This window comes from Salvelinus alpinus, chromosome 15 (assembly GCF_045679555.1).
Source record: "Salvelinus alpinus chromosome 15, SLU_Salpinus.1, whole genome shotgun sequence".
Classification (NCBI taxonomy): Eukaryota; Metazoa; Chordata; class Actinopteri; order Salmoniformes; family Salmonidae; genus Salvelinus; species Salvelinus alpinus.
In genome coordinates, this window is record NC_092100.1 from 44147979 (window position 1) to 44174798 (window position 26820).

Sequence of the window (26820 nt, forward strand, 5' to 3'; positions counted from 1 at the left end):
GAGCCTCCTACACTGCTCACACCTAATCCAGTCCCCACCTGTGACTGAAAACAGGGGGTGAGATGCCAATTGAAAAGCTCTCTTAAAAACGTAGCTAGCTATCTAGCTATGTGACATAAAATGCTGTGTAAAATAACTAAAAGGCTATAAAGTAACATTAACTGTAAAGCTATCAGTGACTAGTGGAAACATGTACAAATGCAATTAAGTTACATTATCTTTTTAATGTATTTTACCTCAGACGATCTGGTAGTAAGTTTGCAAGCTAGCACTTTTAGCATCTTATGCTATCTAGCTAGTTGGCTAGCATTTACTGCTAGTAAAGTTGCAAGCTAGCATAAACTAGCGCTAATTGGGCTAGTCAATATCTAAATGACAGGTGGAAACACATTCAAATCAAATGTTTTGTCACAAGCGCAGGGTTCATCAGGTGTAGACCTTACCGTGAAATGCTTACTTACAAGCCTTTAACCAACAATGCAGTTCAAGAAATAGAGTTAAGAAAATATTTACTAAATAAACTAAAGTAAAAAATCGAATAAGTAACACAATAAAATTACATAACAATAACAAGTCTATATACAGGGGGTACCGGTACCGAGTCAATGTGCGGGTGTACAGGTTAGTCGTGGTAATTTGTACATGTAGGTAGGGATAAAGTGACTATGCATAGATGAGAAACAGCAAGTAGCATAAGTGTAAAAACAAAAGTAAATGTAAATAGTCTGGGTGGCCATTTGATTAATTGTTCAGCAGTCTTATAGCTTGGGGATAGAAGCTGTTATTAAGGAGCCTTTTGGACCTAGACCTGGTGCTCCGGTACCGCTTGCATTCATAACCCTAATGGGGGGCAGTTACCCCAGAGGGCTAGTTATACCCATCTGCAGCGCTTGAGTTTCAAGTTTGGGGAAGATCATTTTCATCATAAAAATGCACCTTTATAATAAAAGCACTACATGCATAATCACATTTGTGGTCATTTTTTAGAATGGTGTTTTCCTGCTATTGGAACATTTGCACTTATAGCCTAATGCCGTGTGCGCATTGCTGTGCTTATAATGTGAAGAAAGCCTAATGGTTTATTAACATTTTAAGCTAAACGTTCTCATCTGTTGCGTCAGGCTCATTGCTTAAGAGGTTTTTTGATGCTAGTGGTTGTATTGATTTGGGATCTATCGCATCTAACAACAATATGTATTTCTCATACAGAATAGAATAGGTCAACTTTTGTACTATGGGGGATAATAGATTGACATAGGCTAGTGCTTTTGCTGTTCGTTAGAGCTACTCATCTTGTTGGCTGACAAAAAGTAAATGTGGACAGTTCTTCCAATATCTATTTTTTTTGTACCTTTTATTTAACTGGGTTTTTGTACCTTTTATTTAAAGTCAGTTAAGAACAAATCCTTATTTACAATGACAGTCTACCCCGGCCAAACCCTCCCCTAACCCGGACGAGGCTGAGCCAATTGTGCGCAGCCACAACCCGGGTCTGTAGCGACGCCTCTAGCACTGCGTAGTAGTGCCTTAGACCGCTGTGCCACTCGGTCATATCTTCAATATGTGCACCGGAATTGGATAAGGACGTGCGCAGTTGTGTCCCCGATGTGTCTGTCTTCACTTATAGCCTGTGAGAAAGACCCGATCACGTGATGGAGAGCCATGTGAATGAGAGGTGCTTCGGCACGCAGCCGGGAGAAGGGAATTATAATTATTATATTCAGCCCAAGGGCACAACAGCCACTAGCTGCAAAAGACATGGATTTTTTTAGGGGGCATTGTGGCTACACAAAGGGGATGCAGCCGGGAAATTCGAGGCATTATCAAGTGCTTGTCAAATTGTGAATGAGTGACTGATGTAGTGTGTTCAGCCTGCGCGAAAAAACAAAGCAGAGCTCATGCCTTTCATGCAACTTTTTTCAAAACATCATTAGAGTCGGATCATGCAGCCTTAGAATGTATTAGAAATCAAAACATATAGCTCAACATTTGTATCACAACTAAAGTTACTTTAACTAAAAATGAAGCATGTTTCTTTGTTAACTGCTCAACATTCCCTCAAATAGTGTAGAGAAAATATCCTTTCTATTTTATTCAGCTTTGTTCAATTGTATTCTTCATACTATAGCAAATCTTGTCTGCTAAATGAACTAGTGTAGCCCACAGCCATATGGCATAGCGGTCTAACATAAGTAAATCTCAGAGTATGCTATTCTGTTCTTCTGAAATAGCCTACATTTTCTTCATATATTACATGGATTTATTAGACTTTTTCAAATGTAGATGTTCCAAATGTTTGCATCAGAGGGTTGTAGGCTATGCCAGGAGATGCTAAATGTGTTTATGTTAATAATGGTCAATTACCATGAGACTGACAGTTATTTACTTGACAATCACTAGCTGACAAAATTTCATGACCACCATATCCCTAGTTGCTTCTAGATGTTTCCACTTCACAATATCAGCACTTATTGGCAGCTCTAGCAGGGCAGAAATTTGACAAACTGACTTGTTGGAAAGGTGGCATCCTACGACGGTGCCATGTTGAAAGTCACTGAGCTCTTCAGTAAGGCCATTCTACTTCCAATGTTTGTCTATGGAGGTGGCATGGCTGTGTGCTCGATTTCATACACCTGTCAGCAACGGGTGTGGCTCAAATAGCCGAATCCACTAATTTGAAGGGCTGTATATATATTTTGTATATATAGTGGAGTTGCTAAAGCAAAAGTGTATGTCTCTCTTAGGTGTGCGCGTATACTTGTGTGTGTTCAAGTTCAAGTTATATAGTTCACGTGTAAGTACAGTGAAATGCTTAACTTGCAAGTCCTACAAAACAGTGCAGTATTCAATATCAAGATAGTGTAACTAATAAGAAAACTAAAGACCAAGAGAAATAAGAGAGGAAGCTATATACAGTGCAGGGTCAGTGCCAGTACCAAATTAACAATGTGCAGGGATTATCAATACTGGCGTATTTGAGGTAGAAATGTACATGTAGGCAGGCATTAGTAGAAAGTGGGTGGTAGAAATACTAATGGGAATGGCAATCAATAATTAATGAACAGCAGCTTAGTGGTAGTAATACATCTAATCAATAATATTTTTAGCAGCAGCCTAGTGTGAGGGAGAGCAGTAGTTGTTAGCCATTTAACAGTCTTATGGCCAGGGGATAGAAGCTGTTAAGGAGTCTGTTGGTCTGAGACTTGATGAATCGGTACCGCCTGCTGGACGGGAGCATGGAGAACAGTCCATGTCTCGGGTGGCTGGAGTGTTTTGGAAATGTTTCGGGCCTTTCTCTGACACCGTCTGGCATGTACGTCCTGGATGGCTGGGAGCTAACCTCAGTGATGCACTAGTCCATCTGCACCACCCTCTCTAAGGTCTTCCGGTCGAGGGCGGTGCATTTGCCATACCAGACGGTGATACAGCCAGTCAGGATGCTCTCGATGTTGCAGCTGTAAAAGTTGCTAAGGACCTGAGGGGCCATGCCAAAAAATGTCAGCCTCCCGAGGGCCAATAGGCACTGCCGTGCCTCATTCACGACTGTGCTGATGTGAAAGAACCATGTTAAGTCCTCAGTGATGTGGACACCGAGGTACTTGAAGCTCTTGACCCTCTCCACTGCGGCCCCGTCGATGTGGATGGGGGTGTGCACCCTCCCCTGTTTCCTGTAGTCCACGATCAGCTCCTTGGTCTTACTGACATTGAGGGAGAGGTTGTTGTCCTGGCACGACATTGCCAGGTCTCTGACCTCCCTGTAGGCCGTTGGTGATCAGGCCTACCACTGTTGTGTCTTCAGCAAACTTGATGTTGGAGTCGTCGGTGGAGGGCACTATGGTGGTGAATGCTGAATTGTAGTCGAACAGCATCCTCACATAGGTATTCCTCTTTTCTAGGTGGGAGAGGACAGTGTGGAGTACGATTGTGTTGTCTGTGGATCTGTTGGGGAGGTATGCAAATTAGAGTGGGTCAATGTTGTCTGGGATGATGGCGTTGAGGTGTGCCATGACCAGCCTTTCAAAGCACTTCATTATTACAGATGTGAGTGTTAGAGGGCGGTAGTCATTGTCGCAGGATGCCTTAAGAGTTTTTGGGAACAGGAATGATGGTAGTCAGCTTGAAACGTGGGGATCACAGGTAGAAAATGTCCTTCAAGATGCCTGCCAGGTGGTCTTCACATGCCCTGAGGACACGCCTTGGAATACTGTCTGGCCCTGCGGCCTTACGAGTGTGTTTGTGTACGTGCATGCGTGCTTGTGTGATGCCCAACAGCATGCCAGCAGCAAGGTAGAACTGAGAGGTGTGATGAACCTGCCGTCCTCAGATCACCTGTGTCTATCTCTTTACACAAGGCAATACTGCTCATAATCATTGATGAAGGTCACAGTAAATAATTCATACATATCAATAGTATCCCATATTTCTCTCTGTTGGCCTGCGTCCAGTGACCGTCCATCATAGTTTTAGACAGTGCCATGTCCTTCAGGTGTCACTCCACATTTGACAAGGTAGCACGTCCGGTGAACAGGTCAGGGTTCCATAGCCGCAGGCAGAACAGTTGGCCCTCAGTCTTTTTCGTCTATTCGTTGGTGTGCTGCTTAGGCTTGGGCGGTATCCAGATTTTTACATTATGGTATTTACGGTATTACCGGCATAGCACACAAGTTAGCGCTAGAAATGCACAAAAAAAGCCCAATGGTCGTCTATTACCAGAATGCTAACAAAATTAGCACAAGTAATAGCGACATCACATAGACGCTGTTAGCTACATGCTAACAAGCGAAAACTAACACAAACTAGTTGTGATGCTGCTCTTCCTTCAGAAAAGCGTGCATGTGTACATGGATCAGAGGGGAGAAAAATGGAGTAGGGGAAAAAATGATAGTATGAAGCACAGGGGAAGAATGGCAGCTGTACAGAACTCATCCAGAGCTGTTGACTTCTGAAACCGGGTAGAAAGCCGTTATAAGATATCTGATGGCAAACATTTAGTAGTGAATTGCATACAAGTGTAATCACCTCATGTTCGTCGCACAACAGCGCCTCGCCAATAGCTATATAGAACGCTATGGACTCACCAGCTCCCGCTTTCTACCATTGTGCTATTTACAAACAAACACGTGGTTGGCTCAACTGTTCTGGGGAACTACAGTAAGCTTCATAATGTGACAGGTGAAATGATGAACGCAATCTGCTTTATCTCCTAGCGTATTGCACAAGTGGACTGCAGTTATTATTAACTTAATTAAAAAGTAGCTACTGATATTCACATTTATTGAAACTTAAATGAAATAGTTTGGACGGTATTACGGTATTGAAAAATTACAGTATTATGGTATTTTTCCAAATACCCCGGTATACGGTATACCGCCCAAGCCTAGTGCTGCTGTGTATTTTTAGCAGCCGTTCTAGAAGTTATTGTTTTTAAAGATCCCTGCATGGTTCAGGGTGGTTGCTATGAGCAATGAGTGTTTTTGTTAATGAATCCTAACTTCTCTCTCTTTTTCTCTCTTTCTCTCTACCTCTCTCGCTCTCTCTGTCTCTCTCTTTCTCTGTCTCTCATCTAGACATGGAACACGGTGTGCTGGTGAGGTTGCTGCGGCCGCCAACAACGATGTTTGTGGGGTGGGCGTGGCCTACAACGCCAAAATTGGAGGTGATTGAGGCATGCTCTGCCAATAGCTAATTGTGATTGGTTGACTAGGGTCTGCTGTCAGTTGAACCGAAGTCAATTTCAGTAGAGCACACCGTAGCAATCTCTATACTTGCTAGCTGCCACTTCTGAATATTTACCAACTTTTGTCTCTAATCTTTCGTCAAAACCAAGTCATTTAATCAGTCTAATGGACTATATCAAGCAACTGTCTGGCCTTTACCTACTTGTGTCCCTAAGCACTCTATCAAAGACAAGCAGCCAACAGTGGAGCCTTGAGAGCAGTCCCCAGCAGTCAGCCATAACTCTCCTACTCCTCCTAGCATGCATCTCCTGCTCTAGCAGCTCAGTGTGTTCTCCTGCTGGGCCGTTCCTAATTACTGTACAGTGATTAGCATTTAGTGGCTGCGTTGACCCCACCCCCAAACACACACACACTCATCTCCCACAGCTCACAGCTTTTAGATAGGAGCCAGTGAACACAGCTGGAGGGAAAGTAACCCAGCAGTCTCTCCATGGGATTCTAACCTCCTGCCCATTTTTTTTATTTTATTTAACTAGGCAAGTTAGTTAAGAACAAATTCTTATTTACAGTGATGGTCTAGGAACAGTGGGTTAACTGCCTTGTTCAGGGGCTGAACAACAGATTTTTACCTTGTCAGCTCGAGGATTCGATCTAACAACCTTTCAGTTACTGGCCCAACGCTCCAACCACTAGGCTACCTGCCGCCCCATGACACTAATGATTATGATGATGATTGTTATAGCGGCATTAATGTGTTAGCTACTGCAGGATTCAAGACATTACCATTCACATTTACCTCATATCAGACCCCAATTCATCTTTCAAACGCCATCTTGCTTTTATCCAGACTGATTGCTCCATACACACGCAATCAATTATTTTTTTATTTCACCTTTATTTAACCAGGTAGGTTTTCTAGAGTGTGTAATTGAAGTCTTTGTGGTTTATCATCTGTCTCTGAGATACAGCAGATAACCTGTGGTTAGCTAGTCAGGTACCGTTGCAGTATAGGACTTATTTGACGATGGCTCATTTCACGCCTTCTGCTACCATTACTGTTCAGAACACTGATCTGAGGCGGTCCACATCAAAGCTGCAGACAGGCCCTGTCACAAAGAGCAAGTTTTTCCATCCCAAGATCTTAAATAAAACAATTACTATAGTAAGTGCTAGGTAAGTAACGATTCACCGATATGCATCCTCTAGTTCAAATATATAAGTTATGAGTGCATCAGTCTGCGGGTACTCCAAACCGATCCAAATGCATGAGCATGCATCGGTCAGAAAATCGATTCAAACATTACGAATCGGCGTTTCACAAATGTTTATTGCTCAAATTACTTGCTTTCTACCTTCCAAAAATACCTAATATTTTGTGACAACTGCGTCCTCTCCTTCAGTGTCGAACTAAGCATGTAATTATGTTGACAGTCATTAATCTGCAAGTCATTTGGCATGCCAAACAACCCCAGGCAATATCAGTAGCGTAGTCAAACTGTGCGCGCTGGCCAATGACAGGTAAGCCTATTCCTGATCTGGCATATCTGCGCTTCAGCATTCAAATGTTTGTAAAATGGCTTGCTCAATATTAGGCTTTATTAGTTGAGTGACAACAAATGTAATTTGCTCAGTTATTTTTATCAAATGCACTGTTGAAAATTGTTTTAGCAGAATTAAAGTAGCCTAAGCTACCACCAGAGAAACAACTCTCATCTGGCTATAGGGAGGCTACATGCTGATCATTAGATTTTATTTTGATTGTTCAGTTTCACCATCAGCAATAGTTTTGATAGTTTTAGATATGCAGGGTAAAATGTATAATTGCATAATGAAATTGTAAATTTGCTACCTGCACTGCATAGTCTAAGTGGTAGAAGAAGATAAGCTCACTATGAGTCCATCAACACTTCCAAACAGGCTAAACCATTCGATTATGAGATGGGGGTTCTTTTCAGCAATTCTTTTCAGATAAATATTGAGGGGCATCAGCAGCAGATTTTAATTTAGAATAGAAAATTAATGTGTGTATGCAACAAATGTTAGAGGAACAAATCGATGGGATTCATTGCGATATGAACAAATCGATGCGATTTGATATGATACAATTCGATGCACTAATTCACGTGTCAAACTCATTCAACAGAGGGACGAGTGTCTGCAGGTTTTTGGTTTTTCCTTTCAATTAAGACCGAGACAACCAGCTGAAGGGAGTTCCTTACTAATTAGTGACCTTAATTCATCAATCAGGTACAAGGGTGGAGCGTAAACCCACAGACTCAGCCCTCCGTGGAATGAGTTTGACACATGCTCTAAGCGCTTTGCACACCTGGATTGTACAATATGTGCCCGTTTATTTTTTATTCTTCAAGCTCTGTCAAGTTAGTTGTTGATCATTGATAGACAGCCATTTTGAAGTCTTGCCATAGATTTGTAAGACGATTTAAGTCAAAACTGTAACTAGGCCACTCAGGAACAATCAACGTTGTCTTGGTAAGCAACTTCAGTGTATATTTGGCCTTTTGTTTTCGGTTATTGTCCTGCTGAAAGGTGAATTTGTCTCCCAGCAGACTGAATCAGGTTTTCCTCTAGGATTTTGCTTGTGCTTAGCTTTATTCTGTTTCTTTTAACCCCCAAAAACTCCCTAATCCTTGCCAATGACAAGCATACCCATAACATGATGCAGCCACCACCATGCTTGAAAATGTGAAGTGTGGTACTCAGTGATGTGTTATGTTGAATTTGCCCCAAATGTAACATTTGTATTCAGGACATAAAGTTCATTTCTTTGCCACATTTTTGCAGTTTTACTTTAGTGCCTTATTGCAAACAGGAAGCATGTTTGGAATATTTTTATTCTGTACAGGCTTCCTTCTTATAACTCTTTAATTTATGTTAGTATTGTGGAGTAACTATAATGTTGTTGGTCCATCCTCAGTTTTCTCCTATCACAGCCATTAAACTCTGTAACTGTTTTAAAGTCACCATTGGCCTCATGGTGAAGTCCCTGAGCGGTTTCCTTCCTTTCTGGCAACTGAGTTTGGAAAGACTTTGTACTGACTGGGTTCATTGATACACCATCCAAAGTGCAATTAATAACTTCACCATGCTCAAAGGGAAATCCTGACCGGTTGCATCACTGCCTGGTATAGCAATTGCTCGCCCTCCGACCGCAAGGCACTTCAGAGGGTAGTGCGTACGGCCCAGTACATCACTGGGGCAAAGCCTCCTGCCATCAGGACCTCTACACCAGGCGGTGTCAGAGGAAGGCCCTAAAAATTGTCAAATACCCCAGCCACCCCAGTCATAGACTATTCTCTCTAACAGGGTTGACCTTAAAATGAAGGACAGATGTAAATGAATCACTAATCACATTAAATAATCATCTTCAGAAATGACAATGCCAAAGCAACAAAGGTTTTACAATGATGGTGAAAACTTGGAGACATTTTGCAGTTAAAATCTTCCTAGAAGTCACAGAGGATACACAGAGGGACATGTCAAAATGCATAATTTTGACAATTTCACAAGTCTTTATTCATATACAAATTTGGATTTATTGAAATCTCCATGTGGTCTATATTAAAAGGGCACTTTATTTAATATAACTGGCTTTTAAAATTCAATATTGGTGCACAATTTCTACTTTAAAAAAGAAGGCAATGATTTCAATGAATGACCCTGCTACTGGGCCAGTTGGTTTCCCTCAGGTCACAGACACTGTTGGAGGCACCGTAAAAACCCTAAAACCCTCCCGCACTTGTTCGTCAGAAGGAATGTTCTGTCAATCTTGTGTTTGTGAGATGTATGTTTTCCTACCTGGTTGTTTAATGAAGGTATTGACTCTTGTTTTAATGGCCAGCTGTGCTTGTTTATAGCTACAACAGTAAAAAGTGTGTGCCTGTGAGTAAGTGAGCACACGTCTGCATGCTTGTGTCTGAGAGTACAATTGCTCATCACATCTGGCAGAGTGACAGGCTCATAAGCCCTTTGTCTCCCCAGTGTGTTTGTCAATATGACAGCCGGACACAAAAGGCTTTGTATCCCAACTGCATCATGTTTATAGCACCCTACCTCTTCTCCGCTCATGCTGTTTCTCTGTCTCTCTCTTTCTGTCACCTCTCTTTCTCCCTTTGTCTCACCCTACCTGTCTGTCTACTTTATTTTACCTCTAATTTCACCTGTCTCTCTCTCTCGATCTGTGTACTGACCTTGCGTGTGTGTGTTCAGGTGTGCGTATGCTGGACGGAGAGGTGACAGACGTGGTGGAGGCCCACTCCCTCAGCCTCAACTCGCAGCACATCCACATCTACAGTGCCAGCTGGGGCCCAGAGGATGATGGGAAGACGGTAGACGGCCCCGCCAAGCTGGCCAAGGAGGCCTTCCTCCGAGGAGTCACTGAGGTCAGTCAGTGGAGCTAATTCATTACTGGAGCACACATGGTTTATGATGCATACCTACCTAGGGTTGTTGCGATGACCTTATTATTGCCACACCAGCATTCATGAGTCGTGACCGCAGAAAAATTCTATGTGACCCCTGAGTCATGGTAATCTCCTTTTATGCACTCTGGACATGCTTTGGTAGTACCCAACTTGCTAACGACGTTGTTAATGGCCTGGTACTCAGGGCTCTATTGTCCCTCAACCACTCTGACATCAATGCAAATGCAATCGAAAGTCACATCAAACACTTATCATCAAAACAGTAGGCCTATTGTACTTTTACAACTCACCTCACTGTGATGATCAATTTGAAGAAAGAAGTTCAACAGCAGGTTGAAACAGTGTAAAACATGGTTGTTGTGGATGTTGTTTCAAAGCCTAACACAACGAAATGGACAGCGCTTTCTAAGTTGATGATTAATTAAAAACACCCATAAGCATATTAGAGTTTATGAGCCCAAGCCCCCCCTCCCCAAAATATAAATATAAAAAGTATGATTGTGCCATTATACAGTACATAGCTGTACCGCATATTACACATGGCAGAAAAACATCAAACAAAACTGATTTAAGATGTCTGGTACATAATTGGTCTAGCCTATACTCCAAAATTAAACACATTCTAGTAATCACCTTTGAGTGTGGACTGTATTATTATGCATACTGGATAGACTGGTTACCTTATGCTACACTCCAAAATGTCTATCCATTTTGTATAGTCCTAGGCGATGCTGTTGGTTCATTGATTGTGCAGGGCGGCTTACAGTTAGCTTACAATTTTTGAATAGCCTTTTTATATTTTTTATAATTCATTGGGTGACACATTACCTTCAGCAGAATATCTTGCCACTAAACCAGAAGTAGCCTACAAAACAGACCGATGGGAAACCGTGCAGCCTTCATTCGCTATTCAAGCGCATACAGATTACATGTATTTTTTCCACTTCCCCTGTTCCTGCCCGTTTCATAATGGGCCATTCTAAATTTAAATTAATTTGACATTAGTAAAAACAACATTACATTGAGAATAGTCTGATGGGTGAAAATATCATGACTTGATGAGAGAACAGCTGTGCAGCCTGAGGCAAGAAATGGAGCGCAAGATTTTTTTCTACTTTCTCAAATCACCAATAGCCTATAGTCTCACCATGCAGCCCAAATAGGTTTTGATTTCTAAGACATTCTAAGGTTTGTATCATTCACAACTGAAGTTGCCAAAATCTAGAATATAGGACCAAATGATCCCTTTTACGCTCAACATAGCCACTTCATATGCTCTCTCGCTCCATAATGGAAAACATATCCTTTCTATTTTATTCAGCTAAGTTCAATTATATTCTTCTTACTATAAAATACAATAGTGTCATGGGGACTTATAAGCATATCTTGTCAGCTAAATTAACAAACCTACAGCCTACGGCATGGAGCATACATAGATAACATAGGCCTACAGTAGGCCAACTCCAATATGTTCCTCTTAAATACTTTTTCTTCATATTATGTTTGTTTCTTTAGACCTGACCAAAATAAACAATGCATTTATTGTGATGGTGTATATTAAATGGATTTATTAGACTTTTTTCAAATGTATACTGAACAAAAATATAAACGCAACATGCAACAATTTCAACGATTTTACTGAGTTAAAGTTCATGTAAGTCAGTCAATTGAAATAAATGAATCGGGCCCTAATCTATGAATTTCACATTACTGGCCATCCACTTGGGAGCCAGACCCAGCCAATTGGAATTAGTTTTTTTCCCTACAAATGGCCTTTATTACAGACAAACATACTCCTCAGTTTCATTAGCTGTCTGAGTGGCTGGTCTCAGACAATCCCGCAGGTGAAGAAGCCGGATGTGGACGTCCTGGGCTGGCGTGGTTAAATGTGGTCTGTGGTTGTGAGGTCGGTTGGACGTACTGCCAATTTCTCTAAAATAACGTTGGAGGCGGCTTATGGGGTGAAATTAACTTTAAATTCTCTGTCAATAGCTCTGGTGGACATTCCTGCCGTCAGCATGCCAAACTTGAGACATCTGTGGCAGTGTTGTGTGACAAAACTGCACATTTTATAGTGGCCTTTTATTGTCCCCAGCACAAGGTGCACTTGTGTAATGATCATGCTGTTTAGTAAGCTTATTGATATGCCACACCTGTCAGGTGGATTGATTATCTTGGCAAATAAGAAATGGTCACTAACGGGTTTGTAAACAAATTTGCGAGAAATAAGCTTTTTGTGAGTATGGAACATTTCTGGGATCTTTTATTTCAGCTCATGGAACATGGGACCAACACTTTACATGTTGCGTTTATATTTTTGTTCAGCATAGATGTTCCAAAGCCGTGGATCAGCGGCTTGTATGTCTGGAGGACTGGAGATGCTAAACGTGTTTATTGTCATGCAAAAGACTGCTTTCTTTTGCATGACAATAACCGTCTGATAACATTTTATGACCGCCACAGCCCTATACCTACCAGATGTTGTTTTAAAGACACATACACATAAGAAGGGTAGAATAGGAACAACTGTATGGTCCACCAGGGAATTTTTTAATTGGAAACAAGTTATTGCTGTTTAAAATTTAACATTTTACACACATTATCACAAATTATCTTCAAAATAATTAGGTTTTCCATGATAATATTTAGTAGAAGGTGTATCTAAATTAAACAGTATTAAACTCTGTGGCAAGCGATGCAACCACCATACCTGACCTAGAGTATGTTCTGGCCTGGAGCACCAGGTTGAACTGTCATATCATGCCAGAACTGTAACTATTCACCTCTGCTTTATTTGATCAGTTTACTCAGAGCATTTGTTATTAGCTTAGCAGAGAATACGCTGTAGGTCTGACATGATAGTTACACCAGGCCAGAACACCTAATCTCACCCACCAGCCGGCTCTCTCGCTGTCGAGACGTCTGGTTTCCGAGCGCCTCAGAATGGGACTTGACTGGAAGTCTATGACGGGAGCGGACAAAACAACCACTGGTTTTAATTGGCTGATCCTTGTCCACCACCATCTAACATATAACCTTTAGAAACAATCCTCTGGATTTCGAATCACCATCTAGCATACCTTTAGAACCTCCCTCTCTATATTACCATATGTATTTATATATTCCAGCTACCAGTCACTTTTCAGCCCTCTTTACATGTACAGGTGACTACCAAAATAATTTATATACGCTTGACTAAGTTAGGGATACAAAGTATATTGAAGCAGGTGATTCCACACAGGTGTGGTTGTTGCGTTAATTAGGCAATTAACATCCCATCATGCTTAGGGTCATGTATAAAAATGCCAGGCAGGCCATTAAATATGATTTATGCTTGATCCAGCAATGCAGTGCGGAGGGTCCGTAAGGAGGGTGTCACGCAATTGTGGAGCCTCCAGAGGCTTTAAGAGGCTAAATCGATCTTTGTATGGCAATTCCGTGCGCCTCTAAAAATGTGTAACAATGCGGATGGTGATAGATGCGGTATAGAGGTCAATTAAACGGGGATAGCAGAATGCTGGATTGGCACACATTTAACAAATCTGATTTAACAAAGTGGATATTTGTGAAATCTGTCATGATTGATGTATTGTTACAGGCTAACAATGTGGTTACTAAAGTCCGGTTTGAATATATTTGTCTGTTTTCGCTGCATAACAGTTAGAAGTTATCCCTTTTCAGTTTTAGAAGAAGTGACTGCTAAATGCTAACTTCCATTCGTGTAAGCTGGTAGCATAGTGCAGTTGATTGATGACATGAACATGTATTGAGGTTGACATCATACAAACATTATACTCCAATTTTTACCTATGTGAAACACACGTATAAACAATAGCCTAAATCTGCAATGAGGCGATTCGGCATCTTTTCCTCACGGCATCTTTCCCAGCGAGTTTCCATGGCATTTCTTTTGTTTTGGTCAAGTTCCATTGACCTCTTTACCGCATCTATGGAAGGGGCCACCTTTTTACATCATGCTATCTTGACTGAACTTCAGTGTCAAGCATCGGGAAACGGATTACAGCATCTCAATCTCAGAAAAGTTAAGGTCTTATCTTTTAGTTTAGCTAGTTGCTAGTCGTAATTAGCTGGCTAGCTATAGAGATTAGCCCTGAATCACTATGAGTGGTGAAGACCAATTTATTGGATACATATGACAGCTCCCCAAAGCGCAAGAAGTATGAACGATCTGACTTCTGCAGAGGCCGCAGAAATCTACTTTTATTTTGGCTACCATGGCTATGCCCCATTGGATGACAGTGCCCTCCATCCACAGGGCACGAGTGATCACTGAATAGTTTGATGAGCATGAAAGCAATGTAAACCATATGCCATAGCCGTCTCAGTCACCAGATCTCAACCCAATTGAATATTCATGGGAGCTTCTGGACCGGTGCCTGAGACTGTGTTTTCCATCAACAAAACACCAAATTATGGAATTTCTTGTGGAAGAATGGTGTCGCATCCTTCCGATATAGTTCCAGACACTTGTAGAATATATGCCAAGGTGAATTTAAGCTGTTCTGGCTCGTGGTGGCCCAATAACCTATTAAGACACTTTGTTGGTGTTTCCTTTATTTTGGCAGTTACCTATATACAGTGCATTCGGAAAGTATTCAGACCCCTTGAATTATCCACATTTTGTTACGTTACAGCCTTATTCGAAAATTGATTGAATAGTTTTTTCCCTCATCAATCTACACACAATACCCCATAATGACAAAGCAAAAACGGGTGGATGGGGAGCGTCGCTGCACAGCTATTTTCAGGTCTCTCCAGAGATGTCAGATCTGGTTCAAGTCCGGGCTCTGGCTGGGCCACTCAAGGACATTCAGAGACTTGACCCGAAGCCACTCCTGTGGTGTCTTGGCTGTGTGCTTAGGGTCCTTGTCCTGTTGGAAGGTGAACCTTCGCCCCAGTCTGAGGTCCTGAGCACTGTGGAGCAGGTTTTCGTTAAGGATCTCTTTGTACTTTGCTCTGTTCACCTTTCCCTCGACCCTGAGTAGTCTCCCAGTCCCTGACGCTGAAAAATATCCCCACAGCATGATGCTGCCACCACTATGCTTCACCGCAGGAATGGTGCCAAGTCTCCTTCAGATGTGACGCTTGGCATTCAGGCCGAAGAGTTCAATCTTGGTTTCATCAGACCAGAGAATCTTGTTTCTCATGGTCTGAGAGTCTGTAGCTGCCTTTTGGCAAACTCCAAGAGGGCTGTCATGTGCCTTTTACTGAGGAGTGGCTTCCATCTGGCCACTCTAACATAAAGGCCCGATTGGTGGAGTGCTGCAGAGATGGTTGTCCTTCTGGAAGGTTCTCCCATCTCCACAGAGGAACTCTGGAGTGCTGAGGGGAGTGACCATCAGGTTCTTGGTCACCTCCCTGACCAAGGCCCTTCTCCCCCGATTGCTCAGTTTGGCTGGGCGCCCAGCTCTAGGAAGAGTATTGGTGGTTCCACATTTTTTCCATTTATGAATGATGGAGGCCACTGTGTTCTTGGGGACCTTCAATGCTGTGGACATTTTTTGGTACCCTTCCCCAGATCTGTGCCTCGACACAATCCTTTCTCTGAGCTCTACGGACAATTCCTTCAACCTCATGGCTTGGTTTTTGCTCTGACAACTGTGGGACCTCATAGAAACAGGTGTGTCCCTTTCCAAATGATGTCCAATCAATTGAATTTACCACAGGTGGACTCCAATGAAGTTGTAGAAACATCTCAAGGATGATCAATGGAAACAGGATGCACCTGAGCTCAATTTCAAGTGCAGCGACGCTCCCCATCCAACCTGACAAAGCTTGAGAGGATCTGCAGAGGAACTCCCCAAATACAGTTGTGCCAAGCCTGTAGCGTCATAACCTTGAAGACTCAAGGCTATAATCGCTGCCAAAAGTATTTCAACAATGTACTGAGTGAAGGGTCTGAATACTTATGTAAATGTGATATTTCTGGGGTTTACTTGTTTTTGCTTTGTCATTATGGGGTATTGTGTGTAGAATGATGAGGGGGAAAATAAGGCTGTAACGTAACAAAAATGTAAAATGTCAAGGGGTCTGAATACTTTCTGAATGCGCTGTAGCTTCCTCACTTATTCCTTATATCTCATGTTATTTTTTGTTATAATATTTTGATATTGAATACTGCACTGTTGGGTGGGGCTTGAAAGTTAAGCATTTCACTGTACATGTCCATGTAACAAATAAAAGTTGAAAGTTGAACTTGAACTCTGGATTTCAAAGTGCGAGCAGCGCAAGTGATTTAGGCTAAACAAGGAAGTGAGTTCGGGATATCGAAAAGTATGCATCTTGGAATCAATTGGGCTACCCAAAAATAATATTGGCACTATGATAGAACATTTACTTTGATTGACGATTTTCTGCATTTTAATACAGCTGTGGCAGGCTCTCTCTCTACCAACTCTATTTTTACCCACGTCCCTTTCAAGTCCTATTTTGTTGCACAGTGTTTCCAGTCTTTATATGCAGTAGCAATTGAGCCTGGGGACGAGTTTACAGAACACCCAATACATTACCCATGTCATTCAGATCTCGTGTAATCCCAGCATACACACACTCTGGCAAAGATTTCCAGCTGGCAGGCAGACGCTGGAATAAGTTTGAGTGACAGAGTTAGGGCTTTGCATAGGCGCTTTGTTGTGATTTTTGTGGGACTAAGTAAATAAAAATATTGAACTTAAAATAACATTATTAACCGGTTCCCATGCTTTAAAAATATGTTCTGTTCCGGAACAGTATAGATCACTTTAGTTTCAGGTTCGGGTTCTGTTCCTCAAATCATTTTGTTATTTTTCAGTTCTGTTCCCTGAACCGGTTCCAACCCTTGGTGCAGACTCTAACACAGTGGAAGTCTCTACATTTACATTTACATTTAAGTCATTTAGCAGACGCTCTTATCCAGAGCGACTTACAAATTGGTGCATTCACCTTATGATATCCAGTGGAACAACCACTTTACAATAGTGCATCTAACTCTTTTAAGGGGGGGGGGTTAGAAGGATTACTTTATCCTATCCTAGGTATTCCTTAAAGAGGTGGGGTTTCAGGTGTCTCCGGAAGGTGGTGATTGACTCCGCTGACCTGGCGTCGTGAGGGAGTTTGTTCCACCATTGGGGTGCCAGAGCAGCGAACAGTTTTGACTGGGCTGAGCGGGAACTGTACTTCCTCAGAGGTAGGGAGGCGAGCAGGCCAGAGGTGGATGAACGCAGTGCCCTTGTTTGGGTGTAGGGCCTGATCAGAGCCTGAAGGTACGGAGGTGCCGTTCCCCTCACAGCTCCGTAGGCAAGCACCATGGTCTTGTAGCGGATGCGAGCGTCAACTGGAAGCCAGTGGAGAGAGCGGAGGAGCGGGGTGACGTGAGAGAACTTGGGAAAGTTGAACACCAGACGGGCTGCGGCGTTCTGGATGAGTTGTAGGGGTTTAATGGCACAGGCAGGGAGCCCAGCCAACAGCGAGTTGCAGTAATCCAGACGGGAGATGACAAGTGCCTGGATTAGGACCTGCGCCGCTTCCTGCGTGAGGCAGGGTCGTACTCTGCGAATGTTGTAGAGCATGAACCTACAGGAACGGGTCACCGCCTTGATGTTAGTTGAGAACGACAGGGTGTTGTCCAGGATCACGCCAAGGTTCTTAGCACTCTGGGAGGAGGACACAATGGAGTTGTCAACCGTGATGGCGAGATCATGGAACGGGCAGTCCTTCCCCGGGAGGAAGAGCAGCTCCGTCTTGCCGAGGTTCAGCTTGAGGTGGTGATCCGTCATCCACACTGATATGTCTGCCAGACATGCAGAGATGCGATTCACCACCTGGTTATCAGAGGGGGGAAAGGAGAAGATTAATTGTGTGTCGTCTGCATAGCAATGATAGGAGAGACCATGTGAGGATATGACAGAGCCAAGTGACTTGGTGTATAGCGAGAATAGGAGAGGGCCTAGAACAGAGCCCTGGGGGACACCAGTGGTGAGAGCACGTGGTGCGGAGACAGATTCTCGCCACGCCACCTGGTAGGAGCGACCTGTCAGGTAGGACGCAATCCAAGCGTGGGCCGCGCCGGAGATGCCCAGCTCGGAGAGGGTGGAGAGGAGGATCTGATGGTTCACAGTATCAAAGGCAGCCGATAGGTCTAGAAGGATGAGAGCAGAGGAGAGAGAGTTAGCTTTAGCAGTGCGGAGCGCCTCCGTGACACAGAGAAGAGCAGTCTCAGTTGAATGACTAGTCTTGAAACCTGACTGATTTGGATCAAGAAGGTCATTCTGAGAGAGATAGCAGGAGAGCTGGCCAAGGACGGCACGTTCAAGAGTTTTGGAGAGAAAAGAAAGAAGGGATACTGGTCTGTAGTTGTTGACATCGGAGGGATCGAGTGTAGGTTTTTTCAGAAGGGGTGCAACTCTCGCTCTCTTGAAGACGGAAGGGACGTAGCCAGCGGTCAAGGATGAGTTGATGAGCGAGGTGAGGTAAGGGAGAAGGTCTCCGGAAATGGTCTGGAGAAGAGAGGAGGGGATAGGGTCAAGCGGGCAGGTTGTTGGGCGGCCGGCCGTCACAAGACGCGAGATTTCATCTGGAGAGAGAGGGGAGAAAGAGGTCAAAGCACAGGGTAGGGCAGTGTGAGCAGAACCAGCGGTGTCGTTTGACTTAGCAAACGAGGATCGGATGTCGTCGACCTTCTTTTCAAAATGGTTGACGAAGTCATCAGCAGAGAGGGAGGAGGGGGGAGGAGGGGGAGGAGGATTCAGGAGGGAGGAGAAGGTGGCAAAGAGCTTCCTAGGGTTAGAGGCAGATGCTTGGAATTTAGAGTGGTAGAAATTGGCTTTAGCAGCAGAGACAGAAGAGGAGAATGTAGAGAGGAGGGAGTGAAAGGATGCCAGGTCCGCAGGGAGGCGAGTTTTTCTCCATTTCCGCTCGGCTGCCCGGAGCCCTGTTCTGTGAGCTCGCAATGAGTCGTCGAGCCACGGAGCAGGAGGGGAGGACCGAGCCGGCCTGGAGGATAGGGGACATAGAGAGTCAAAGGATGCAGAAAGGGAGGAGAGGAGGGTTGAGGAGGCAGAATCAGGAGATAGGTTGGAGAAGGTTTGAGCAGAGGGAAGAGATGATAGGATGGAAGAGGAGAGAGTAGCGGGGGAGAGAGAGCGAAGGTTGGGACGGCGCGATACCATCCGAGTAGGGGCAGTGTGGGAAGTGTTGGATGAGAGCGAGAGGGAAAAGGATACAAGGTAGTGGTCGGAGACTTGGAGGGGAGTTGCAATGAGATTAGTGGAAGAACAGCATCTAGTAAAGATGAGGTCAAGCGTATTGCCTGCCTTGTGAGTAGGGGGGGAAGGTGAGAGGGTGAGGTCAAAAGAGGAGAGGAGTGGAAAGAAGGAGGCAGAGAGGAATGAGTCAAAGGTAGACGTGGGGAGGTTAAAGTCACCCAGAACTGTGAGAGGTGAGCCATCCTCAGGAAAGGAACTTATCAGGGCGTCAAGCTCATTGATGAACTCTCCAAGGGAACCTGGAGGGCGATAAATTATCTATATCTCTACTTATTGTTCACCCGTCTTGGAATACCTGATGATCAAATACTGACCCTTCTACCTCTCGGGAGGTAGAAGGGTTGGGTAGAAGGGTTTTCTTTGTTATCATGACTGCTGAATATATTCCACTTCAGGACAACAACAACAAGCTGGCACTTAATGAATTGTACGAGGCAATAAACAAGCAGGAAACCATGCACCCAGAGGCTGCTTTTCTTGTTGCTGGCGATTTTAATTCGACGTTACTAAGACACGTGATGCCCACCCGTAGCACGCGCTCCAGCAGGTTTATTGCACTGGTCATCCCCAAAGCCAACACTTCCTTTGGCCGCCTTTCCTTTCAGTTCTCTGCTGCCAATGACTGGAACGAATTGCAAAAATCTCTGAAGCTGGAGCCTTATATCTCCCTCTCTAACTTTAAGCATCAGCTGTCTGAGCTGCTTACCGATCACTGCTTTGCTTTATCTTGGCCAGGTCGCAGTTATAAATGAGAACTTGTTCTCAACTGGCCTACCTTGTTAAATAAAGGTGAAATAAAATATTAAAAAATTAAAAAATGTATCAACACATCTCCTTCTCCACTGGGGCTGATAAAGTCCTAGACCACTGTTACTCAACCCACAAACAAGCATACAAGACCCTCCCCTGTCCCCCCTTCGGCAAATCAGATCATGTCTCTATACTCCTGCATCCTGCTTACAGGATCAGAGGCTATGTTTCAGGACTGCTTTGCTAGCGCTGACTGGAATATGTTTTGAGACTCTGCTGATAGCATCGACGCACTAACCACCTCCGTCTCGTGCGTCATCAGGAAATACATTGCAGACGTTGTCCCCACAGTGAAGATTCACTGCTTCCCCAATCAAAAGCCCTGGATTAACACTGACATATGCGCTAAACTAAAGGACAGAGCTACCGCACACAGGGCTATTGCAGCCAACCCCGAGGCTACGGCTAAAGACGAACACGTACAAGTCCCGCTACGACCTCCACAGAGCCATCAAACAGGCAAAAGGACAATATAGGAACAAGGTGGAATCCTATTATACCGGCACCGACACTCGACTCGTGTGGCAAGGGCTACGGTCCATTATGGATTACAAAGGTAGACCTAACCATGATCTATCCAATGATGCCTCCCTACCAGTCGAACGCAATACATTTATTCGAGCTGTGCACGAGGGCCCCTACAGTCCCAGAGGACTGGGTGATCTCGCGCTCCGAGGTCGACGTAAGTAAAGTTTTTAACCTGGTCAACACTCTACAAGGCCACGGGGCTATAGGGTATTCCAGGGCGCATTCTCATTGCCCCAGTCTGTAATCCCTACTTTTTTTATGCTGACCAGCATCATTCCTGTGCCCAAGAACACATCATCTCCATCATCCCAGACACCCTGGACCCACTTCAATTTGCATACCGCCCCAACAGATCAACAGACAATGCACTCCACACTACCCTCTCACACGTGGACAAGAGGAATACCTACACTACAGTTCAAAAGTTTGGGGTCACTTAAAAATGTCCTTGTTTTTTAAAGAAAAGCACATTTTTTGTCCCTTAAAATAACATCAAATTGATCATAAATACAGTGTAGACCTTGTTAATGTTGTAAATGACTGTTGTAGCTGGAAACGGCAGATTTTTTATGGAATATCTACATAGGGGTAGAGAGGCCCATTATCAGCAACTATCACTCCTGTGTTCTAATGGCACGTTGTTAGCTAATCCAAGTTTATAATTTTAAAAGGCTAATTGATCATTAGAAAACCCTTTTGCAATTATGTCAGCACAGCTGAAAACTGTTGTGCTAATTTAAAGAAGCAATAAAACTGGCCTTCTTTAGACTTGGTGAGTATCTGGAGCATAAGCATTTGTGGGTTTGATTACAGGCTCAAAATGGCCAGAAACAAAGAACTTTCTTCTGAAACTTGTTAGTCTATTCTTGTTCTGATGAATGAAGGCTATTCCATGTGAGAAATTGCCAAGAAACTGAATATCTGGTACAACGCTGTGTACTACTCCCTTCACAGAACAGTGCAAACTGGCTCTAACCAAAATAGAAAGAGGAGTGGGAGACCTCCAGAGCACAACTGAGCAAGAGGACAAGTACATTAGAGTGTCTAGTTTGAGAAACAGGTCCTCAACTGGCAGCTTCATTAAATAGTACCCCCAAAACACCAGTCTCAACGTCAACAGTGAAGAGGCCACTCCGGGATGCTGGCCTTATTGATTAGATGTATTACTCCCTTACGCTGCTGTCCATTGATTATTGATTGCCATTACCATTAGTATTTACCTATTTATCCTGCTACTGGTCACAATTACTCTTATTTACATGTATATATTACCACTAGTATATTAACACTTAGTGAACAAAACATTAGGAACACCTGCTCTTTCCATGACATAGATTGATCAGGTGAATCCGTCATGTGTGCCAAAGGGGAATGGGCAAGACAAAATATTTAAGTGCCTTTTGAACGGGGTATGGTAGTAGGTGCCTGGCGCACCGGTTTGAGTGTGTCAAGATCTGCAACGCTACTGTTTTTTCACACTCAACAGTTTCCCATGTGTATCAAGAATGGTCCACCACCCAAAGGACATCCAGCCAACATGACACAACTGTGGGAAGCATTGGAGTCAACATGATCCAGCATGTTGACGCTTTCAACACCAGCATGCTTTCAACACCTTGTAGAGTCCATGCCTCGATGAATTGAGGCTGTTCTGAGGGCAAAAGGGGGTGCAACTCAATAATAGGGAGGTGTCCCTATTACTACTAGTCACTTTTCAGCCCTGTTTACATGTATATCCTACTACTAGTCACTTTTCAGCCCTGTTTACATGTATATCCTACTACTAGTCACTTTTCAGCCCTGTTAACATGTATATCCTACTACTAGTCACTTTTCAGGCCTGTTTATATATGTATATCCTACTGCTAGTCACTTTTCAGCCCTGTTTAAATGTATATCCTACTGCTAGTCACTTTTCAGCCCTGTTTACATGTATATCCTACTACTAGTCACTTTTCAGCCCTGTTAACATGTATATCCTACTACTAGTCACTTTTCAGCCCTGTTTACATGTATATCCTACTGCTAGTCACTTTTCAGCCCTGTTTACATGTATATCCTACTGCTAGTCACTTTTCAGCCCTGTTTACATGTATATCCTACTGCTAGTCACTTTTCAGCCCTGTTAACATGTATATCCTACTACTAGTCACTTTTCAGCCCTGTTTATATGTATATCCTACTACTAGTCACTTTTCAGCCCTGTTTACATGTATATCCTACTGCTAGGTACTTTTCAGCCCTGTTTACATGTATATCCTACTACTAGTCACTTTTCAGCCCTGTTAACATGTATATCCTACTACTAGTCACTTTTCAGCCCTGTTTATATGTATATCCTACTACTAGTCACTTTTCAGCCCTGTTAACATGTATATCCTACTACTAGTCACTTTTCAGCCCTGTTAACATGTATATCCTACTGCTAGTCACTTTTCAGCCCTGTTAACATGTATATCCTACTACTAGTCACTTTTCAGCCCTGTTAACATGTATATCCTACTGCTAGTCACTTTTCAGCCCTGTTAACATGTATATCCTACTACTAGTCACTTTTCAGCCCTGTTTATATGTATATCCTACTACTAGTCACTTTTCAGCCCTGTTTACATGTATATCCTACTACTAGTCACTTTTCAGCCCTGTTAACATGTATATCCTACTACTAGTCACTTTTCAGCCCTGTTAACATGTATATCCTACTACTAGTCACTTTTCAGCCCTGTTTATATGTATATCCTACTACTAGTCACTTTTCAGCCCTGTTTACATGTATATCCTACTACTAGTCACTTTTCAGCCCTGTTAACATGTATATCCTACTACTAGTCACTTTTCAGCCCTGTTAACATGTATATCCTACTACTAGTCACTTTTCAGCCCTGTTAACATGTATATCCTACTACTAGTCACTTTTTATGTATAAACCCTCAAACATTCCAGTACCCCTGCACATTGAAAAATAAAATAAGGTACTGGCACTGACCTGTATATACTTGCATTATCGTGTTTCTTTAACTCTCATCGTAGTTATTGTGTGTTTAAAAAATATACTATTTTCTATTATTTCTATTATTATTATTATTATTATCACTATTTTTGGGAAAGAGCTCTCAAGGTAAGAATTTCACTGCACTGTTTTACACCTGTTGTGCACGTGGCGAATAAACTTTGAAACTTGAAACAAATGTGCAATGACAAATGGCAGAGGAGAAATGGGAGCAAAATGGCTGACACAGAGTTAGATTTAGATAGGAAGGGAATAGAGGACAGCCATCGCTGTAAGAATGTGGGGAGAGGGAGTTTCAATGTAAGAAATATGATTCATATAACATAAATCTCACATCTAACACTCCCAGGATAATGGACCGATGGAAAGAAAATAATAGCCTGCAGCAAACAGGACATTTTCTGTTTTACTGAAAAGATTCCCATAATGATTTGAAATGGGGAATACCTGTTGATTTAGATGTAATCCATAAGAAAACAAAGCAATGCATCAGTAGAACCATGCTGAAAAGAGATGGTCTTCTTTTTAAGGTATCATGACTGGTGAGCTTTGAAGAGAGCAGGAGAGTCCCACTGAGTCACATGCTGGGACAAACCCTCCACAGGGGACAGGGATTAGGAAATAACATTCTCACAGCACTACTTTAGATCCATAAAGACTGTGGCTGCGTTCCCTAAGCAGTACTGTAATGCGTGTGCATGTGTGAGATATGATTTGTTTTGTTCATGTCGCTGGCACTCCCACGCCCACCTCCACTGTTTCTCATCTCAGTCTCAGCTGGAGTTGAGGCACAACACAGTGTGTGCCTATCTAGCCCCTCCTTCCCTTCATATCTCTTTCTCGCCCCTGCTCTTTTATGCAACCTCTTTCACATTTTCAATCAATCCCTCTATTTCTCCATTAGGGATGAGCACGGATATCCGAACGGACATTAGTATTCGATTACTTAGTGGGCTCCCGAGTGGCGCAGCGGTCGAAGGCACTGCATCACAGTGCAAGAGGTGTCACTACAGTCCCTGGTTCAAATCCAGGCTGTATCACATCCGGCCGTAATTGGGAGTCCCATGGGGCGGCGCACAATTGGCCCAGCATTGTCCGGGTTTGGCTGGGGTAGGACGTCATTGTAAATAAGATTTTTTTCTTAATTGACTTGCCTAGTTAAATAAAGGTTAAATAAATAAATAGATATTGGAAGAACTGTCCACATTTACTTTTTGTCAGCCAACAAGATGAGTAGCTCTAACGAACAGCAAAAGCATTAGCATATGTCAATCTACTATTCCCCGTAGTACAAAAATAGACCTATTCTGTGCTGGAAATAAATATTCCAAACAGTCTGGGACAGTTGTGCGATGCGATCGAACTAACTTAAGTGATAATTTTTTTAACTGGCTTTTCCGCAGCAGTAAATAGTCTACCATATAGTTCATGATACATTACTAAGAGTTATGCCGCCAGCAGTGCAGTGTGTGTCAGAAAGAATACAACAGCATATCACATCCAGTGAAAGGATGTCAAGGCTTTTAAGGGATGGGGGGGTAAACATCCTTGTCTGGTGCAATATTTCACACTATCAGTCTCTCAACTGAAAACTCACACACATACAGATGCACGCACGCACACACACACACACACACACAAACTCCATCTGCATCCATCTCTCTACATGCACACACTTGAACGTGCGTGTGTGTTATATCTATGCCTGCGTGCTATACTGTATGTCTGTCTGTGCTATACTGTATGTCTCTGTATGTCTGTCTGTGAGTCTGTCTGTGCTATACTGTATGTCTATGTATGTCTGTCTGCTATACTGTATGTCTCTGTATGTCTGCTATACTGTATGTCTCTGTATGTCTGTCTGTGTGTCTGTGTGCTATACTGTATGTCTCTGTATGTATGTCTGTCTGTCTGCTATTCTGTATGTGTGTCTGTCTGTGCTATACTGTATGTCTCTGTATGTTTGTCCTATACTGTATGTCTGTCTGCTATACTGTTTGTCTCTGTATGTCTGTCTGTCTGCTATACTGTTTGTCTCTGTATGTCTGTCTGTCTGCTATACTGTTTGTCTCTGTATGTCTGCTATACTCTGTCTCTGTATGTCTGTCTGTGTGCTATACTGTTTGTCTCTGTATGTCTGTCTGTCTGCTATACTGTTTGTCTCTGTATGTCTGTCTGTCTGCTATACTGTTTGTCTCTGTATGTCTGTCTGCTATACTGTTTGTCTCTGTATGTCTTTCTGTCTGTCTGCTGTTCTGTATGTCTGTCTGTGCTATACTGTATGTCTATGTGTGTCTGTCTGTGCTATACTGTATGTCTGTCTGCTATACTGTATGTCTCTGTATGTCTGCTATACTGTATGTCTCTGTATGTCTGTCTGTGTGTCTGTGTGCTATACTGTATGTATCTGTATGTATGTCTGTCTGTCTGCTATTCTGTATGTGTGTCTGTCTGTGCTATACTGTATGTCTCTGTATGTCTGTCCTATACTGTATGTCTGTCTGCTATACTGTATGTCTCTGTATGTCTGTCTGTCTGCTATACTGTTTGTCTCTGTATGTCTGTCTGTCTGCTATACTGTTTGTCTCTGTATGTCTGCTATACTCTGTCTCTGTATATCTGTCTGTGTGCTATACTGTTTGTCTCTGTATGTCTGTCTGTCTGCTATACTGTTTGTCTCTGTATGTCTGTCTGTCTGCTATACTGTTTGTCTCTGTATGTCTTTCTGTCTGTCTGCTGTTCTGTATGTCTGCCTGTGTGTCAGTCTGTGCTATACTGTATGTCTCTGTATGTCTGTCTGTGCGTCTGTCTGTGTGTCTGTCTGTGCTATACTGTATGTCTCTGTGTGTCTGTCTGTGCTATACTGTATGTCTGTCTGCTATACTGTATGTCTCTGTCTGTCTGTCTGTCTGTCTGTCTGTCTGTCTGTCTGTCTGTCTGTCTGTCTGTGTGTCTGTGTGTCTCTGTGTGTCTGTCTGTCTCTGTGTGTCTGTCTGTCTCTGTGTGTCTGTCTGTCTCTGTCTGTGTGTCTGTCTGCTATACTGTATGTCTGTCTGCTATACTGTATGGCTCTGTCTGTGCTATACTGT

General features: G+C 43.1%; 1 protein-coding gene across 5 annotated transcripts in view; it reads left to right on the top strand.

Moving 5' to 3' along the window:
* LOC139540119 (furin-like) overlaps positions 1–26820 on the top strand; it is a 175354-nt gene that overhangs the window by 136298 nt on the left and 12236 nt on the right. For all 5 annotated transcript variants that reach the window (XM_071343697.1, XM_071343693.1, XM_071343694.1 and 2 more), the window contains exons 7-8: positions 5568–5656; positions 9906–10078. In XM_071343697.1, coding sequence (XP_071199798.1) covers positions 5568–5656; positions 9906–10078 — 262 coding nt within the window. The remainder of the gene's footprint in view (positions 1–5567; positions 5657–9905; positions 10079–26820) is intronic.